Source organism: Leopardus geoffroyi, chromosome B2 (assembly GCF_018350155.1).
Source record: "Leopardus geoffroyi isolate Oge1 chromosome B2, O.geoffroyi_Oge1_pat1.0, whole genome shotgun sequence".
Classification (NCBI taxonomy): domain Eukaryota; kingdom Metazoa; phylum Chordata; class Mammalia; order Carnivora; family Felidae; genus Leopardus; species Leopardus geoffroyi.
In genome coordinates this window covers 39,636,284-39,656,841 of record NC_059332.1, presented here as the reverse complement: position 1 = coordinate 39,656,841, position 20,558 = coordinate 39,636,284, and the positions used below count along the sequence as shown (strand labels likewise).

Genomic DNA, 20,558 nt, shown 5'->3' with positions numbered 1-20,558 from the left:
TCCTTACCCTTTTTCCCCTGGAGCTGCAGGAGGATCCAGATCCTCAGGAGATCCTGGGCAGGGGGTGCATGGGGGGGGGGGGTATCACACAGGCTGCTGCTGCTGCTGTTAGTGGCTAAGGCAACAAAGCTTCCTGAGCAATCGACTGTGATGACAGGACACGCCCGTGGAGGGCTTCCTGTCGTGACCAAGGGCCGGGACACGTAAAGAAAACCCAGCTAGGGGGGATGTCTGCTCTGCGGAACATAGAAGACACATCTGTCACCGTGGGACACACGCGCTCCCACTGGAAGTCCGGCAAGCAAGCCTCAAGGTCACGGTCCTCCCAGATGGCTGCAAAAGTTTTCTCAGTCTGCACCAAACTGAGTCAGTGTATCGTCCTCCTTCAGGCTGATGGACTTGTTACCCCAGGGCTGGGAATAGGGAGAGCGGAAGGCCTCCTCTGCCCGCCCCTCCCCCCAGGGGGCTGCCTCAGCTGCAGAGAGAGGCCTCACCAAGGGCAGTCCCCCCTCCCAGGGTGGCCCGTCACCCCTGACCGGCTGTCGCAGGCTCCAAAGCCCCGGCATCTCCTTGCCACCCTGGAGAGCATCCTGTCTTCAGATCTCTGCAGGCCTGAGCTTCCTGTTGACCTGTCCTTCTCTTCCCGGCTTGGTCCCCGGGCATGTTAGGCCTCCCGTGCTAACCTCCACCTCAGAATCTGTGCCCCCACAAACCCGACCTGCCACACTGCATTTTTACAAGGTGTCCTCCTTTCTTCGTTGTTTATTAACTATACACAGCCTGTGGTGATTGTTTTTCCGTGGCTCTTCTAATGACAATTATTCTTAAAAACGTGCTTGATTACTGTGGTCTTTGGACAAATGCTTGGGGAGTGATTATGGCAGGCTGGGAGCTGGGGACATGGGGTGACTGGGGTGGGGAGACTCCCCTCCAGCCTCCCCGATCCTCTTCCCCCCCCCCCCTGCCAGTTATGCTCCCCCGCTTCATTCTTTCCCACCCTTGCCAGAATATTCCCTGATTCCCTGCACCTCTTCCTGGAAATGACTCTCCCTCTCTCTTCTCCTCTGCCCCTCCAGTCCCCACACAACCCCCCCAGCTCCCAGGCAGGCCTGGACAAGAAGGCTCAGACCACTGGGCACCTCCAAAGGTCCCCTAACTGGGACACTCCCCGTCAGCCACTGCTTTACCGGGCGGGGAGGAGGTAGCTGAGGGCTGGGAGGAAGTGGTCAGCTAGAGGGGAGAAAGAAAGGAGAAACAGGTTCTGCTTTCACCAGAGTTTCTTCCTGGGCTTCCACAGCTTTCTACATCCCAACCCCAGTGCGACAAGGAGGAAGAGGCTGAGCACAAGAGAGCCACAGCAGTAGACGCAGAGTCCCCTGGAGCCTCAGTCCAGTCTCGGGGTTGTCGCCTTTTGGGGCTCACGTGTAGCACCTGCAGCGGGAAGGTCCCCTCCTCCCCGGCCTCCTCCTGCCCCGTTGGAGCACGCTTCTTCCCCCGGACCAGCGAGGGTGGCTCTGCTGAATCCCCACCCCTGTCCCCCAGAAGCCAGAAGCTCCCTGTCCTCGGGACTTCCCTCTCCCACCCCGGCTCAAGAAGAGGGCCCATGGCCGGGGGGGGCACACACCTGCTGCTCTCTGTCCTGATTCTCCTGGCATCAGGTGATGAGGACCGAGGGAGGGAACAGGGCAAGAGGAGGGGGAGGTGGCCGGGTGAGGCAGGCCAGAAGGGGACAGGGGCGGGGTGGGGCTGTGGCCTGAGGCTGCCTCTGGGGCCCTTTCTGAGGAGGAAGGCACCTATCTCCTGGCCCCGCAGTGGCAGATGAACTGCTCCCTGACCCGAGTTTCTTTTCAGGTTCCTGGGAACAGAAGTCACTGTTGCTGCACAAACTGGAAGGGGAGACGGTCTCTGTGAAGTGCCTGTACCCGCCCTGGACAGGTTCAAACGTGATGAGAGTCTGGTGCAGGGACATGGCAGCAGATACTTGTATCGTGTTAGCCTCCAACACCAGGCTCCCGAGAGTGTCCGGAGATCCTCGAAACTCTCTTCAGGATTATTCCAGTTTAGGCTACTTCGTCGTCACCATGACTGAGCTCAGGGTGAAGGACTCCGGATTTTATTCCTGTGGATTCTACAAATCCTCACAGATCTCTGTTCTCAGAAAATTCCGTCTGGTGGTATCTCGGGGTGAGTTCTTGCCCTTCTTCGTGTGGTCCTCAGCCTTCCTGAACCACAGGTGTTAGAGCTAGAGAAGACTCTAAACGCATTTTCTTCTTGGCTCTCGCAGCCGAAAACCAGTGCCCTTTGCCCAAGGTCACCGTGAATTAAAGGCAGAACCAGCAGAACTCAGACCTGCTGGCTCACTTGGTTCTTCCTTTCCCATCACATGTGTCTCTGAACAGGTTTGTTGCTACTGACAAGACTCGTCCGTTGATTTCTAATGACCGTAAGGCTCCCTCAGGCTTTCAAAGTTTTTTTTTAATTTATTTTTGGGACAGAGAGAGACAGAGCATGAACGGGGGAGGGGCAGAGAGAGAGGGAGACACAGAATCGGAAACAGGCTCCAGGCTCTGAGCCATCAGCCCAGAGCCTGACGCGGGGCTCGAACTCACGGACCGCGAGATCGTGACCTGGCTGAAGTCGGACGCTTAACCGAGTGAGCCACCCAGGCGCCCCAAGGCTCCCTCAGGCTTGACGAGACTGGCTGGTGACTGGGCCGCTCCTGGGCATCCCCACCCCTGACCCTACCCCCTAACCTTCTCTCAAAGGGTTGTGCTTGAGTCCCAGGAAGCCAGTTGGGTTAACAAATGGCGGACAGGCAGGAGGCAGCCAGTCAGTGAGGCAGACATGGGGCTTCGAGGGTGAGGTTGGGAGGTGCGGCGGCCGAGGGCTCAGAAGACATGGGTCCTCACCCTGGCCCTGCCCCTTATAGTCGAGATACCATAAGCCTCAGGTGGGGAGCTTGGCGGTGCTCCCCATCTGAGGCCCCCGGTGTATTTCTTGAAAACCTCCGAGTGGTTGGGGCACCTGGGTGGCTCTGTCGGTTGAGTGTCCCACTTCGGCTCAGGTCATGATCTCACGGTTTGTGGGTTCGAGCCCCACGTCGGGCTCTGTGCTGTCGGCTCGGAGCCTGGAGCCTGCTTCAATTCTGTGTCTCCCTCTCTCTCTGCCCCTTCCCCGCTCATGATCTGTCTCTCTCTGTCTCTCAAAAATGAATAAACGTTAAAAAAAATAAAAAAAAAAAACAACCTCCAAGTGGCAAACCTGCCCCCCCCCCCCCCCACGGAGTTTCTCTGTGATGGCTGGAGCCTGAATGGCATCTTCCCAGACCCCTGCCCTCCTTCCAAGCCTGCTCAGCCATTCCGTGAGCTGGGCACCCGGAGGACGCAGGTCAGCTGCTTGGCCGGTCACCACCTAAGCTGTGGCTCACCGCCCTCCCCCATGTAGGGCAGGGGTTGTGCTCTAGAAGGGGAATCGGAAACCTTGAGACCCACTCCTGTGCTGGAGGAGCCCACAGCACCCGCCCACCCCAGGAAGGCAGATACATAGGTAAAGGGTTAGGAGGGTGGGTGGTGGGCAGCATAATGGAAGCATGTTGGGTGGCGGCCCAGTGGAAGGGAGAGACCAGGTGGGTGGAGAAAGCAGTGGTATGGATTCTCCTGGAGGACTCCCCAGAGGAGGTGATACCGCCTGGGCCTTACTGAAGGCGCAGGACCCCCAGACAAAAGTGGGGGCAGGTGGGAGGGAAGCATTATGGGTGGAGAGTACGTGATATGTTCAAAGAACACAGAAAAGACTGGAATATAGCCAAGTGATAGTGTGGTCCTCATCTAAAGCCACTTGCACGGTGGCACGTCACTGTGAGGAAAACCCAAGAGAAATGGGTTCTGCTTTCACCAGAGTTTCTTCCTGGGCTTCCACAGCTTTCTACGTCCACATCACCCAGAGTAACACCCCCACTTGGCCCAGAGCCCTGTGTGGGCCCCTCCTCCCCAGGGCCACGGGCTAGAAGTGGGGAGCCCGCAATGGGGAGCAAACACATGGGAGTGCTCCTCTCGTGGTCGTGTCTTTCAGCTACAACCACGCTCACCACCACGAGCACCAGGGGCACCACAGCCTGGACCTCCGCCGCCAGCCCTGTCACCGACAGGTACTGTCACCTGCCTCCCGGTCCTCTCTGTCCTCCACTTCCTCCCCCTCCATGGCCGACTGTGTGAAATGCCTCCAGCTACCGCATGCCCATAGACGCCTGGCTCTCAGGGGGGCAGAATGCTTCAGGTCACTTGCTTCAGGCCTCTTGGAGCCTCAGTTTTGGCATCTGCAAAATGGGGCCAGTGGACATTCTCACCTTACAGCAGGGTGGCTTACCTTGGGCAAGGCTGACATTTGTGGCGAGGGGTGTCCTGTGCGGCAGCGTCCCTGGCCTCTGCCCATGGGACAGCAACAGCACAAACCTCCCTGAGACCACCCAGGTGTGGCAACCAAACCAAAATGTCTCCGGACACTGCCGAGTTTGCCTCGGGGCAGAACCACCGTCTTACGGAGTTGCCGTGAGGATTAAGTGGGATTGTGTCTGGCCCAGCGCCAGGCATGTGCCCAGAGCTTCTTCCTTGGCCTCTCCCCTCTTCCGGCCACAGGCGTCCGGGGGAAGGGGGCACTCTGTCGTTACTACAACCCACGGCCTGATTTCTTCTCTACTCCTGCCTGATGGGTTCTAGGCCCCGACCCCCCGGGACTGACCTGATAGCCGCTCTTATTCCAGACTCCATCCTCCCTGCCGTCTCTCCACCCACCATCACTGCGATGGGAACCCGGGGTTCTCACAAACCATGGTTCCTTGCTTCAAGGCACTATGTCCAGAAACCAGGTGGAGCTGGTCGTGGAGCTGAGAGGTGTCCCTAAAGTGGCTGCCTCCGGGGCTTAGGGCTTCGACGCTTGCCGCCCTGGGGAGCCTGCGGTGGTGTGACAAAGCCTGTCTTTGTGTTCTGCCTTCGACTTAAGACAGGCCCTATCCAGATGTGTTTATCATGTGGCAGAACTGTGGGTCACAGGAAACCAGTGTTCTCTGAGAGCTGAGCGCCTCTCACAGGCAGGCTGAGGTGACAGAGCCGGGACCAAGAATAGTTTAGGGGAGCAGGTTGGAGGGGTGAGTGCAGACCCTGCAACAGGGGCCCCGGGGGCAAGTCAGGGGACAGCAGCCAGAAAAGGGAAAAGGAGCAAAGACAGCAGGCATTGGTACCATTTCCCTTTCACAGAGGAGGAAACATAGCCCAGACGTGGCTAGACGTGCATGGCTTACGGGGCAGAGTCCTTGACCATGGGGCCGCCTCCTGGCCAGCTCAGCGGGAGGGGCTGTCATGACCACCACACGCGTGGGGAGAGGGATGGCTTCCCCGTAGAAGGTGGGCTCCCACTTTCCTCACCCTGCTGGCTGTTCCTTATTCCCAAGCTCTGAAAGCAATTGGCATCTCATCATTCCCACCTCGACGGTGGCCGTCCTGCTGTTGCTGGTGCTCATGGTCCTCATGATCCTGTACTTCAAGAAAGCCCGAGGAAGTGCCGGGAAAGGTAAAGCCCAGAGCTGGCTCAGAGCAGACCCCTGAGGGCGTGGCCATGATGTCCTCGTGCCCGTGAGCTGTGAGGACCAGGCTCATTGTGCCCATGCTACCACCAAGGAAATTGAGGCCCGCAAGACAAGGTGGCCAGGATCCCCTGGGTGCTCTTGCTTGGCAGAACAGCAGGCAGGATCATTCTCTTCAGAGGCTCAAGGTCAGCTTCCTCTAAGCCTAATTTGCCTAAAATGGGGCATTCTGCTATCATTTTGGGATCGTATAATTTGCCATATTTTTATAGGTAAGGATTTACTTTTTTTATTTTTTAAAAAAGCTCTATTTCTGTTGAGAGAGGGAAAGTGCAAGCAGGGGAAGGGGCAGAGAGAGAGAGAGAGGGAGACAGAGAGAATCTGCACTGACAGTGTGCGGCCCGACACAGGGCTCCGTCCCACAAACTGTGAGATTAAGACTTGAGCCAAAGTCGAGGGTTGAATGTTTAACTGACTGAGCCACCTATCGTTAAAGATTTTTAAGCAAATTTATCTAAAAACCTTTCTGGTCAACGGTATTGGTTTTTAATTGTCACTATTGTTTTTATTTATGTTTTCTTAATTTTCTTAATGTTTTATGTATTTTTGAGAGAGAGAGAAGGGGGAGGGGCAGAGAGAGAGAGGGAGGCACAGAATCCGAAGCAGGATCCAGGCTCTGAGCTGCCAGCACAGAGCCCGATTCAGGGCTCGGATCCGCGAGCTGGGAGATATGGCCTGAGCCGAAGTTGGATGCTTAACCGACTGAGACACCCAGGCGCCCCTGGTTGCCACAGTTGTTTTTAAATTTTGTCTCCCTAAAAGCACAAGAAGGACTTTTTAGTCTTCTGAGTTGTAAGTTTTTAGCATTAACCACATGTCATGCCATCAGCATTTTGCGCAAGGCTTATCAGATTAGTGCCTTTCAATGATTCCTGCCTTAGTTTTTGTTGTTTGGTTTGTTTAGCATGTATGTGCTGTGTGTTTATTAACCATATAATCCAGTGTTGTGTCTGTTGACAAGATTGAAATGTGGAAGCAAGTCAGGGTTATGCTGGGCCGTATTGATTTTAATTTTTCAAGCTATAAAAATCCTAACGTAGTAATGGATTGTGAAATTAAAAAAAAGTTTTTTTATGTTTGTTTTATTTTTGACAGAGAGAGAGACAGAGGGGGGCAGGGGCAGAGAGAGAGGGAAACACAGAATCCGAAGCAGGTTCCAGGTTCCAAGCTGTCAGCACAGAGCCCGACGTGGGGCTCGAACTCACAGACTGTGAGATCATGACCTGAGCTGAAGTCGGACGCTTAACCGACTGAGCCACCCAGGTGCCCCGGATTGTAAAATTTTCTATCTGTACTTTTCAAACTGTGCAAAGCCAATTTAGTGGGTCACAATACTATTTCCATAAAACAAAATAAAAAGGTAAAATGTCACAGTGGTTTGTACACTCTGGAAGGACAAATATTTTTTCATTGGACTTTTAGGGGTGTGGGGGGGGGCGCACGTATGTGTAGGAGTGTGAGTGTGTGAGTGTGTGTATTCGTATGTGCCGGAATAAGATAAAATGTTTCTCATTGTGGCTCCTGGTCCAAAAATTTGAAAGACGTTATAGATAACTTCCCCAGCAAATAAATTATACTTAAATTGATGTTTCAGTTTGGAACTTTCAGTGACTTGAGTTGATTAAGCTTACCAGTTTTATGCAAAGGAGCCACAGGCCGCCAGCTTGTTTTGCTCCTTATCACTAACCTCTGCTCCCTGGACACTCCTCTGCACTGGCCAGGGCCTGCGACCCTACTGTGACCTCCCTGCAACGTCCTGGGCAGGGTGGGATTTCCGGGCCTGGGCCCCAGCCCCTCCCCTGCCAGGGTCCCCTCTGCCCAGAGGGGGCCTCCATCCCCTTTGCCTTCGCAGGAGACTGGAGCCTAGGGAGCGGTCCCTGCCCCAAACTGGACTCTTTTCTTCACAGGTGAGGACAAACTCCACATCTATGACAACATTTCAGTCCAGAGGGAAAAGACCACTGAACACCGGAAAGACTCCTCGTCAGGGCAGAGGCGATCTCAGGTTTCCTGGGTATCTTTGCTGTCAGTGTTACTGTCTTTTTTAGCTCCCCAGCTTGTGTTTACTTGTAGTTTCTGTTCAGTCTGGGCCTGGAATCACGTGTGACTCCTGATGTTGCCTCATCTGCACATACCCATTGCCCCATATTTCCCAATTCAAACCTCTTCAAGAGAGAGAAGTTGACTGCTTCAGCTTTTGACCTTCACCCCCACAGGAGACAGCTATTAATGGGGGTCCATCCCATGGGTCCAGAGCCAGCCTATGGTGTGGCTTCCATCAGTCCAGTCGGCTAGGGGGAAGAGGGCCTCCCGGCACAAGCATGGCTCCCTAAGTGCTCTCTTTTCGGGAGCTGAGGGCCGAGCTGTTGCCCTTGGGTAGGTGTGTCTTGTCTAAAGATCTAAGACTCTTGAAACCACAGAATTGCAGGATTGGGAGGATCTAAAGCCATCTGGTTCAACCCTCTGTAATGCTGGAATCAACTCTACAAATGGCACCTCTACCAAGTGCTGTTCTAGCTCAGCGCTACTCAAACTTGAGTATGCATAAAAGTCACCTGGAAAACGTGTTCAAACAGAATTTCTTGGGCCCCTCCCCCAGAGACCGATTGAATAGATCTTGGGTGGAACCTGAGATTTTTTTTTTTTTTAATTTTTTTTTCTTTTTTTTCCAACGTTTATTTATTTTTGGGACAGAGAGAGACAGAGCATGAACGGGGGAGGGGCAGAGAGAGAGGGAGACACAGAATCGGAAACAGGCTCCAGGCTCTGAGCCATCAGCCCAGAGCCTGACGCGGGGCTCGAACTCACGACCGCGAGATCGTGACCTGGCTGAAGTCGGACACTTAACCGACTGCGCCACCCAGGCGCCCCAAGAAACCTGAGATTTTAACAAGCTGCCAGGCAATGCCGGTCCATGGATCATACCCAACATAGCCTTCCTTAGCCTATTCTTAAACATCGTCAGTGATGGCAACTCTGCTGGCTTCAGCTATTCCCAGAGGCTCTGCAAGGTCCATACTCTGTCCCACACCTTATCCCTGTCTCTGTTCTCCACCCAGCTCTGGGCAGCCTGGGGGCCACTGACCATTCCCAGCTATGATCTGTACAATGAACATCTATCTTCTTTGATTCCCAGGGCTCCAATCAACAGATGGGCTCTGACGAGGACTCTGGGGCCATTTGCTATGCTTCACTTACCCACCTGAACAACTTTGACCTTGAGGACTCCATCTATGTCAACACCCACCCCAACCTGAGGCCCATGCCTGACCCCCTTCTGACTGTGGAATATGCCAGCATCTCTGGAAGCAGACCCCAGCCCTCCAACTTGACTGCCCTGGAGGGGGAAACTCAGGAGCTGAAGGCAGACTTCACTGGGCAGTGAGCACTCAACAAGTACCTGTGAGGCGTGGGGTTGCCCTACCAGTGATACGGGGACTTTGGTGGGACAAAGATGGTCCCAAACCAGCAAAAGGTCATCCCTTCCTACAAAGGAGGTGAGGAAGGGGGAGGAGAAGAAAGTCCTTACCACTCCAGAGGAGAGAAGCTTTGAGTCTAAAGGCTGTGCTGGGCAGGCTCTGGGGCCCATAGAAGGGGTTTCTAGACACCTGCCTGCTCCCCTCCCCAGGGTCTAGGAGGAGGGCTATTAGAGCAAAGTCCAATTACATAGGGTCTGGATCCCAGTGCCTCTGAGTGACCCAATGTTCGCCCCACTCTGTGACCCTCACTTCCTTCCTGACCAGGGGCTGTGAAACCCTGACACACTGTGCAAGTTCCTCTTTGGTGACTCTCCTCATGAAACTCCCCCTCCACCCCCAACTACCTCTCAGGGCTGCTAAGCCAGGCTGGAAAGTTCTTTTCCTCCACCAGAGCTCCTTCCTGACCTCCTGATTTTGATTCTCACAAATGACCCTGCCAGTATGTGGGCAGTGTCCTCCACTCAAGAGTCCCTCCTAACACTTGGCCTTGCTGGGCAGGGGTGGGAGGCATGAGAGCTTCCTTCCTTATAGTGGCCCCTGCAGCCACTGTAGGGAACTGACCTGGGCTCCCTCCCCTTCCATGGAAACCATCAACTCCCTTGCTAGCTTCATCTCCAACAGAGCAGGCTGAGGGCCACCTCCTGCTTTGCCCACGTACACTTCCACAGGGCTCTTACGGAGACATGGGCCCTCTTATTCTGCACCTCCAAGGAGTGACTCTGGATTGTGGGAATTCTAGGCCATGGGGGCAGAGGGTGCTGTCCTACCATGTCATGGGAAAGATTTCTTGAATTGCCGATTCATTACTTCTCAAGGGTGACATTTAAAGATCATCAAATCCAACTGCCAGTGGGAGGCCAGATTCCTTCTGCAAAATTCCAGTGAGTCATACAGTGTCTGTCCCAATCTCTTGGAGGACAGGGGATTCACCGCTTATTGGTCAGTGTGAATGGTTTTGTCAGACAGGAACTTGTTTGCCATCAGTCACAGTGAGACATCAGCTTCGCCTCCAGGATGGGACCTGAGAGTGTGGCTGCTTCAGGGCCAGGAAGGGAGAGGGGTTGGAGAGGAAAAGGGTGGGTGGTCTGAGGTCTGGCAGGCTGGGGTGTGATGATGAGGTCTTCTTCAGGGAGGAAGGCAAAGTAATTCCTTGTCACTTGTGACATCCCAGGTTCTCAGTGTTGAGGATGTGGTTCTGTCCCGAGTCTGTGGCTGTTGGGGACATCTGGGAACAACCCCGAGTTGAAAGAGGTGGAGAGCAGGATGTTCTGAGCATCACCTTGGCTCCTCAGGTCTCTTCCCTGCCCTTCCAGTGCTCCAGATTTGACTACCAGAGGCTGGGCACCTGCTGTATCCTGACCTCTCACCCTACCCGGCCTTGCTCTGAGAGGGCCATCAGCACTGACCTACGGCCTCATTAGACCTCTGGTCCTCTGTTGTGCTAGGCTCCTGACAGTGCCTCTTGGTCTATATTTTAGTCTACAAACCCACTGGGGGAGCCCATCTTCACCATGGTCTTCTCGACTCGGGTTTCCTGGCTATAACACCACGAGCCATCCCAGGGGTCAGGTTCCTCCCGCCACTGTCCAAAGCTAAAGGATTTACTCAGACTAGAACCCCTGGAGTTATAGGCATTACACAGTATTTATAGGGGCCTGCTGACCTCCAGCCACTGCTCAGGGGCGGTGATTAAGTCTAGTAAGCCAACAATTATGGAGTGTTTCTTATAGCCACATTCCTCTACATACCTTAATGACTTAAACAACCTCATGAGGTAAGTGCTTTCCCTTCATTTTAAAGATGGGGAAATTGAGACGCAGACAGTTCAGTAATTTCCCAAAGTCTTATAGCTAATAAATGGTGGATCCTAGACCTGAAATTTTAGCCACAGTGCTTTTGGGTCCCTGTTCCCATTGCATGTACGCACGCGCGCACATGCACAGTGGGTAGACGTATGACAAAATAGTAACAGCAAGCAATCATGGCAAGAGCTGAAGAATGCTAACGGTGCTAGGAGAGGATGGGAAGCGTGACCTTTTCTGATAGAACTCCAGGAGCCAAGAAGGGATGGTAGGGCTGTGGCTGATGTAGCTGGGGAGTTTGAGGAGAGGGATTCTTGATTAACCAGTGTCCCCAGATAAAAAGGCCTGGGTCCCTCCTGCCCGCCGTGCCCCAGGGAGGGGACCACCCCTTCTGCCACCCAAGGCTCAGGCCCCACAGGAGAGAGATGCTCTTCGACCTTTGGGACACCAGCAGGCTTTAGGCACCATCCTCGGAGGGCCTGCCAGTTGGACCCTCCCTTCACCTTGCCCCCCACTATGCTCTTTATGCATGCCCCACAGTATGTCAATGTTTTGTTCATCGACTTGTCTGTTTTCTGTTTTGGTCAGTGTTTCAAGCCACTAAGGTTTGGGATAGTTTGTTACCAATAAACAATAAATAATCAAACTGAAGAACCAAGACAAAGTTGAAGAACAAATGGAAAAGGAGATGGTCTCACCTGACCGGAAACCAAGACTTAGTGTGATGTTCTCACAACCACAGTGTGATCCTAGACTAGAAAATCGACCAGGGCAACAGAATTGGGGGGTGAGAAGTGGGAACCTGATTTTCTGCCAGAGCAGGCATATGAAACAGGGGCAGAGGAGAGGAATATGCCATGGTCCGGGAGCAACCATCTATCCATATGGGGAAAATAGAAAATTAGATTCCCGCCTATGTCTTACACAAGAATGAATTCCAGGTGGGTTACAAATCTCCATGTCAATAGCTGAGCAATAAAATGTTTAGACAAAAATGTAAGCGTTTTCATGACTTCAGGGTACAGGAATATTTCTTGAGCAAGACATCAAAAGCTCAAACCATCAAGGGGAAATGTGGTGTTTGACTATATTAAAATGAAAAACTCGAGTACAAAAAGAAGACACCAGAAATAAAGTGGGAGGAGAAGCTGCCGACAGGGAAATGGAATTTGCAATGCATATCACTGATAAAAGATTAGCAGCCAGGATTTATAAATTAGTAAAAGGACACACCATTTTTAGTGGACAACTTATAGGTGAGAAGAAAATCACACCCAAGAAAATGAAAAACATAAATAATGGTTAACTTCATGAGCAATCAAATAAATTCAAATCTCAACTAAAAACATTTCTACCCAGTATATTGGTTGGGGACTTCAAACATGTCTGTAATGCTTCATATGTAGATACAGAAATACAGGAACAGATATAGGTATAGATTTAGATATAGATATAGATACAGATATAGACATAGATATATAGATACATACCTCATATTTTTTAATTCTGAGAGTTCGTGATAATAATCACAGTCAAAAATCTAGTTCTGTGAATGAATTTAGGCACCCCAAATGGCATTTTCTCTGTAACAGTATAAAACCACCATGCACCTGCTGTTATCAGGTTCCTATTACATCAGGAGGTTATGCAACGTAGAACAACAGAAAAAAATGTAAGCATGGCAGGATATGTACATTTTGGTGCTAAGTATACTGTAATTTTTTTTTTTGATGTTTATTTTTGAGAGAGAGAGACAGAGTGTGAGCGGGGGGAGGGGCAGACCCAGAATCCGAAGCAGGCTCCAGGCTCTGAGCTGTCAGCCCAGAGCCCCGCGTGGGGCTCGAACTCACGGACCGCGAGATCACGACCTGAGCTGAAGGGGGATGCTTAACTGAGCCACCCAGGTGCCTCAGTGAAACAAGTTCTTAACGTAAATTCTAAATTCCCACAGCTTCCCGAAGGTCAGAAACTTGGCTGGCCTTCTTTTTCTTAACCGCTACTATCTCTTCTGCCTGGGCTTCTCTCTCCCTGGAATCTTTACAGATTTCTCGAAACAAGCCCCTTCTCCCACCCACTGCGGCGGTCATGCATGTAACAAATCCACCAGCTAGATTTGGTGAGGGTCCTTTCAAGGAGCTTCATTCAAGGAACCCCAGGCTAACACCAACAAAAAGTCATCACAACAATCTGAAGCTTTACTCTGCACTTAACCTTGCTGTCAATGGCTGGCATCTACAGGCTGGCTCACCCCCAAACCCTCAGCCAATCTCTCCTCAACCTAGTTTTCCTGGCCCTCCCCCTGCTGGTCATTAGTGTCTTCACTGAAGGAGTATGTCTCCTCAGCCAAAGACTCAGAAGTCAAGAAGCCGAGCCTGAGCGGGAGGAAAGAATGGATCCTCCAAATCTCTCTGGTCCCTGCTGTTTTAGGTCTTGTCTTCCAGGCTGAGATATTTGAGTTTGTGGGGAGGGTCTGGCGATGTGGGGTGGAAGGGTGACTAATGGCGGGTTCTGCTACATGACTTGGAACGCAGAAGGAGTGGATCGCAACCCGAAGCTTCCTGCAGCTATAGAAGTGTTGAGATTCACCTCCCAATGCACCACAAAACATTAGCGTTTTAAGAGACATTAGTAAGTGTCATGTGAAAATAACCCATGCTAGGAACATATTTTCTTCAAACGTTTTAACGTAAGGAAAAGGAGGTTGTGTTTATCACAATTTGCAAAAGTTGGCTCTTAGAAACTCTTTTAATATCCATTAATGGGAGGTTGATTAAGAAGTTATGCTACATTCATACCAAGGAATATTATGTAGACATCTGTTGATATGGAGAGATATTCCAGATAGATTAAGTGAAAATGCCACAAAATAATATGTCTAGCATGAACTCCTTTGTGTTTGTGTCTCTGTGTGACCATAGCAAAAAGGCTAGATGAACAAACACTAAAATATCAGTAGAAATTATCTCCAGGGAGCGGTATTAGAGTGGAGGAAAATTCCACTCAGTAAGATTAGGCGGACTGGCTCTGGAGCCAGACTGCTCGGATCTAAACCTCACTTGCACCTGTATGAGCTGTGTGGCCTCAGGAAAGTTATTTAACTTCTCTGGATCTTGGTTACCTGGAACAATAATATTACCTACCTCACAGGTAATGGCGAAACACACTTAAGGTGTTTAGAACAATGCCCCGCACATAGTAAGCACTCCATACATTCTTGTCTGTTTTTTCTTCTTTTTTTCTATTCTTTAGTTTTTGTTTTGAGAGAGAGAGAGAGAGAGAGAGAGACTGCAAGTGGGGGAGAGGAGCAGAGGAAGAGGGAGAGAATCCCACGCAGGCTCCATGCTGTCAGCACAGAGCCCCATGCCAGGCTTGAACTCACGAATCGTGAGATCATGACCTGAGCTGAAATCAAGATCAGACTCTTAACCAACTGAGCCACCCAGGTGCCCCAACTCATGTATTTTAAGTGTGGAATTATGGACAACTTTTACCTTTTTAAAGTTAATTTTTATATTTTTTCATATAAAAATTAATTGACTACAGTTTTCAAAAGATTTTTAAAATGCTAAGCACATTTTATATAGTTATTATGATAGAAATAAGCTCCCTCTGAATCTGCGTGCTACATGACTGTGGCAGGTGATCCTGGGGCAAATTGCCTGTGGCTTGTGGGTCCGATGTTTCAACTGCACAAGGAGTATTTACCAAGGAATCATGGACATCACTGATGTATTTAACAACCCTATTTAATAAGCATTTTATCTTGCTGTGATTTCAGTACTAGGTCTTTAAAAATTACCTGATTTTTCTAAATTGTGATTTTAAAAATTCTGCTTAAAAGTTGTTTTGAAAATTATCAAATTTTGCAGCAACGAATTTATCTTTAGGACTGTCATTGCTTTCTACTCTAATCCAGGCGTAAATGTAACTCTGGCGCTCCTGCGGATTGTCTGAAAATTTAGAGTACTTTTAGAAGGGTTTTGTGGTCAGATACTGTTAGGAAGGGCTGGTCTAGATGCACATTGGTCTCAGGATTTACTTCCTTGTTGATCCCAGACTGCCCAATGTGCTCCGGGTGTAGAGGGAAGGACTTGTGGACTGACTCAGTCCGGGGCATTACAAGGGCACAGCACCACTAGGGGGGGGTCCACTCAGTGCTGGGGGTGGGAATCCGCCCCACTGGGGAGGAACTGTTTTCTTTCTTTTAAGAAAGGCTGCAATTCTTGGGGCGCCAGGGTGGCTCAGTCGGTTAAGCGTCTGACTTGGGTTCGGGTCATGGTCTCACGGTTCATGAGTTCGAGCCCCACGTCAGGCTGTGTGCTGACAGCTCAGAGCCTGGAGCCTGTTTCGGATTCTGTGTCTCCCCCTCTGTCTCTGCCCCTCCCTGGCTCTCACTGTGGGTCTCTCTCTCTCAAAAATTAATAAACATTAAAAAAAATCTAAAGAAAGGCTGCAATTCTCTAATAATTCTCTTTTACTTTTAAGGCATTTTGTTTCTGGCCATGGCAAGACCCACCTTCAGTTGGCAGATCCCTGTGGTCCAAGCCTGGACCCTCACTTCCACCTTAACAGACGTCCTGACTTCTCAACTCACACTGAGAACAGAGGCCCAGATGTGCCTTTCTGCCTGAGATGACCAGAAATGTCCCCAAGCTCTCTCTGATGACTCATTTAAAGGTCTCCCTTCACTCCCTGAACCCAGGGTATTGTCTTAAAATCCTGCCAATACAGATTTGCAATATCAACATCACTTCCGCATCTAGCAACAAAGGGGCAGTGACTCCTGTGCTCAATGCACCTTCCTAGCGTCTAGCATGGAGCCTGGCATGTGGTAGGAGCTTGGAAAATAGGTGGAATAAATGAATGTGCCCCTGGGAAGAGGGCTCCAGGCTCTCCCACTTCCTGGGTAAGAGGGAAAGGAATGCCCAGGAGGGGGTAGCTGTCGGGCAAGTTCCCTTCCAGGAGCAGGCAGCAAGCACAAGAGAGTTCAATTGCCGATCATTTTAACAGGGTTCGTATAGAGGAGTGGACAAGGATGAGCGGGCCACCAAGGGACGGCGATGCATCCAAAGACAGGGAGTGTTAACACCCCAACTTGAAAGAACAAGGAGAGAGAACTGTCTTCTTGGAGCCAAGTGAGAGCGGGAGCCGTGGAAGAGGGACCACCAATCAGAGTTATGGCTCCGGAGGAAGGCAGCCACTGTGTGAGCCATGGCAGACATGGAGGGAGTAGGGGAAAGTAAGTACTCCAACTTATTTCTCCTCCTAACTGCCAACCCCTGCCTGTAGCTCCCTTCCACTAGACCCAGCAGTAGTAAGCCAGGGGGCCAGGCGCTGGGGTGATGGAGTCCAAAGGGGCAGCCTCTCAGGGGCAGAGCAGGACTGAACAGGGATAGCATGGGGCAGGGGTGGGGACAGCAGTGGAGCACGGTCAGCGGGGGTGAAAGGCAGCAGAAAAGTCAGTCCAGGAGGGCTGGGAGGAGGCTATTCATGTCTTCTGGTGATCAGACTCAAATGGGCAGTTGAAGAGCGTGAATAACAAAGCTGTCCCTAAGAAATAAAAAAGCTTCTGCACAGTGAAGGAAACAATCAGCAAAACTAAAAGGCAACTGACAGAATGGGACATATTTGCAAAAGACATATCAGATAATGTATAAATCCAAAATCTATAAAGAACTTATCAAACTCAACACCCAAAACACAAATAATCCAGTGAAGAAATGGGCAAAAGACATAAATAGAAACTTCTCCAAAGAAAACATCCAGATGGCCAACCGACACATGAAAAAACGCTCAACATCACTTATCATCAGGGAAATATAAATCAAATCCACAATGAGATACCACCTCACACCTATCAGAATGGCTAACTTTAACAACTCAGCAACAACAGATGTTGGTGAGGATGAGGAGAAAGAGGATCTCTTTTGCACTGCTGTTCGGAATGCAAACCGGTGCAGCCACCCTGGAAAACAGTACGGAGTTTCCTCAAAAAATTAAAAATAGAACTACCCTACGGCCCCACAATTGCACTGCTAGGGATACAGGTATGCTGTTGCAAAGCAGCACATGCACCCCAATGTTTATAGCATCACTATCAACAATAGCCAAAGTATGGAAAGAGCCCAAATGTCCATCGATGGATGAATGGATAAAGAAGATGTGAGGACAGGTGAGTCTGTGGCAAGGTAAGCACGGAGGAAAAGGTGTGTGTGTGGTGGTGGTGGTGGGGGCGGTGGGGAGTAGGACCTGAAGACACGGGAGGAGAGGAGACAGGTGAGAAAGTAGCTCCTGGGGATCATCCAGGGGAGATACACAGACAGACAGACAGACAGCTAGACAAGATATAGGGAAAGCTGCCATCTTGAAAATGGAAGATGAAATTCTGGGATGGAGATAGACAGGAAGAAGGAAGATTTTAGAGAGAAATATAGGGAAGAGGAAGGAAAATAATTCTAGCCCTTTTCTTTCTTTCTTTCTTTCTTTCTTTCTTCTTTCTTTCTTTCTTTCTTTTTTCTTTCTTTTCTTTCTTTCTTTCTTTCTTTCTTTCTTTCTTTCTTTCTTTCTTTTTTCTTTCTCCTTTTCTTTCTTTCTTCTTTCTTTCTTTCTTTCTTTCTTTCTTTCTTTCTTTCTTTTCTTATTTCTTTCCTTTTTGATCACTTAACATGCCCTACCTTTACATACCCAGATAGTGAAGCCGGCCCAGAGAGTTAGGAACTTGCCCAAGGCCACACAGCCAGTAAATAACAGAGCTGGGATTAAGCATGGGTCTGTAAGAAGCCCAAACCTGTGTGCTCAATCCCCACTTTGCATCTGTCCCATCCAGCCTTCTAATCCCCACACTTGGCCCCCAAAGGCAGGCTAGGTACCCTCCCCAATCCTGGCAGGATCTGGACCAGTCCTGATCCAACCGCATGGCAGATGAGGTTCCCTGCACTTCTGTCTCAGTCCTGTGATGTCCGTGATGACCTGAGGCAGGTTCAGTGCCTGGATCCCTGCCTCCTAGCTCCTGTGCTGTCGTCCAGATCTTCCCTTTGGGCCTGCCATCCCCTAGCCTACTGGCTGCTGCTTGCCCATGACCTAAAGCAATCCCGGCACATGCACTTGAGCGAAGACACACACCCTCACTCCCCGGGAGGTGTCTGCCCTGAAGAGAGGAGGTACTGGTTCTAGACAGGGGCCAAGATCCCCGTCTGAGAAAATATGAGATGCTAAGGATGGGAGAACTGCTTCAGCTAGAAGTGTCAGAGAACAATGGTCCAAATACAAAGAAAGAAGGTCAAGTCTGAGAGGAGTCAGAGGTGAGAGAGAGGTGGGGGCTCGAGAGCAAGGGTTTGAGTCCCAGAAGCCTCAGTCAGTTGAGCGTCCAATTCTTGATTTTGGCTCAGGTCATGATATCACAGTTGGGACACCGAGCCCCGCATTGGGCTCCATGCTGAGCATAGAGCCTGCTTAAGATTCTCTTTCTCCCTCTCCCTCTGCCCCTCTCCCCATACACATGCACTGCCTCTCCCTCCCTCTCTCTCTCTCTCAAAAAAAGCAGGCAATGATAAGATGTTCAACATCATTAGTTATTATGAAAGTAGAATTAAAACCATAATGAGATATAGCCACAAAATTATTAGAATGGCTTTTCCAAATCCTGACAATATCAAGTCTTGACAAGGATACAAAAATAGTATAGCCATTTTGCAACACAGTGTGGCAGCATTTATAAAGTTAGACACACACTTACCACGTGACCCCTCTTAGGGTTTTAGCCAAGGGAAATAACACATATAACCACACAAAATATAGGTGCATGAATGTCTATGGTGGCTTTTTTCATAATCGCCCCCAACTTGAAACCACTCAAATGTTCATCAGCTGGTGAATGGATAGACAAGGTATGCATCAGCCATAAAATGAAATACTGTTCAGCAATAAAAAGTAAATGAATTACTGAAGAGCACAACTTCCTGTGTATTGAATACATTATCATAAGTGAAAGAAGCCAAACTCAAGGCTATACATCAAACAATTCCAGGTATAGGACATTCTAGAAAGGGCAGGAAGCCGTAGGAACAGAAGTCAGATCAGTGGTTGCCAGGACCTGAGTTGGAAAGGAAGAGATTGGCTAGCAGGAGCACGAGGGAGCTTTTTGGGGGGCTGATAGAAGTGTCCTATATTTTGATTGTGGCGGTTGTTACACAGATGTATGAATTTGTCAAAATTCGGGGGCGCCTGGGTGGCGCAGTCGGTTAAGCGTCCGACTTCAGCCAGGTCACGATCTCGCGGTCCGTGAGTTCGAGCCCCGCGTCGGGCTCTGGGCTGATGGCTCGGAGCCTGGAGCCTGTTTCCGATTCTGTGTCTCCCTCTCTCTCTGCCCCTCCCCCGTTCATGCTCTGTCTCTCTCTGTCCCAAAAATAAATAAACGTTGAAAAAAAAAAATTCATAGAGGTAGACACCTAACGGGGTGAATTCTTGTGTATGTAAATGATATGCCAATAATCCTGACTTTATAAAAAGACCGTAGAAGGGGACCTATCCAGTGATTTTCAGGTGGCCTCAGACCCTTCATTCCCTAAGCCATTAAGTCAAGACTGGGGAGCTGGTTTCCTGAGTGAAGGACTAAATTATGTTCATCATTAACCCCCATCTCTAGGCGCATTCCCTGTAAATACCGTAGATGCACAGTAAAGAAACAAATAAAAACAAATCAGTGAGTGCTTGCAGGAAACCAGAGTAGACTCTGACGATCTGTGGGTGCCTGTGGACCCTTCCTGGCCTCTCTGCTACTTCCCCCTGCAGGACTCACCTTCCCGCCCCTGGGAATTACCACTCCTCCCTCACCCCATCCCAGGACTGACCGCTGAGAGCCATTTCACACTTTGGTGGCTTTGTACCTGCAAACCCCTGTGCCTGGATCACCCTTCAAGTGCCCCCACCCCACCCCTGCACCTGTGGAGAAAGCACACCTCCAGCCCTGGAAACTCCAGCAAATGTCACATCCTGTGTTGTCCCATAGGTGTGTGTGGAGGCGCCCAGCTGTGCAAAGGATACGCTTGGGCAGGAGACGGCAGGTGGAAGAGAAATTCTCCCCCTCGTGCAAAGCCCATCTCCCCCCTTCCTCCCCCCACCTTAACTGGGATGATAGTACTAGTTAGTATTTGCTGAGTGCTTGTCGTGTGTCAGGCCCTATTCTAAAGCACTTTGCCGGTAGAAATCCATGTTATCCTCCCAATAACCCTACACACTATTCTTATTCCCACTATACAGATGTAAGGACTGAGATACAGAGAGGTTGTGGGGGGGGGGGTGTGGTTGCACACACAGGCAGTGAGGAAGGAGGACTTGAAGTCTACCTACACTACAGGGATGTTGGCCTGGAGGGAAGGACTAGGAGGTCCCAGATGAGGGTCCAGCTGGCCCCTGGTCCTTGCAAGGCTGCAGCCAGAGTGTGATAGGCACTGAAGCTGGAGCAGGGTCTGGGCACAGTAGTGGGGACTGTGGTCCCTGGGCTGGGCTCCACAGCCTTGGACACTGTCCAGCCCCTGCCATGTGGGGTCCCCCTGGCTGGGACGGGCAGTGGGGCAGGCTGGCCTCTCAGAGGTCTGGGATCCTCAGCCTCCCATTGCCGCCTGGGCAGCAGTGACTGGC

At 50.6% G+C, this 20,558-nt stretch overlaps 1 protein-coding gene across 2 annotated transcripts; it reads left to right on the top strand.

Moving 5' to 3' along the window:
• The first annotated feature begins 68 nt into the window (after positions 1–68).
• On the top strand, positions 69–11,914 carry LOC123608351. 2 transcript variants are annotated; one of them, XM_045498144.1, is made up of 5 exons: positions 69–2,184; positions 4,072–4,147; positions 5,447–5,565; positions 7,546–7,643; positions 8,775–11,914. In XM_045498144.1, the coding sequence occupies exons 1-5, from the start codon at positions 1,947–1,949 to the stop codon at positions 9,021–9,023; spliced, it is 780 nt and encodes a 259-aa protein (XP_045354100.1). In that variant the 5' UTR covers positions 69–1,946; the 3' UTR covers positions 9,024–11,914. The 2 variants fall into 2 exon arrangements, with proteins under 2 accessions (XP_045354100.1, XP_045354099.1); XM_045498143.1 differs by having other exon boundaries at positions 7,546–7,652.
• The last annotated feature ends 8,644 nt before the right edge of the window (positions 11,915–20,558 follow it).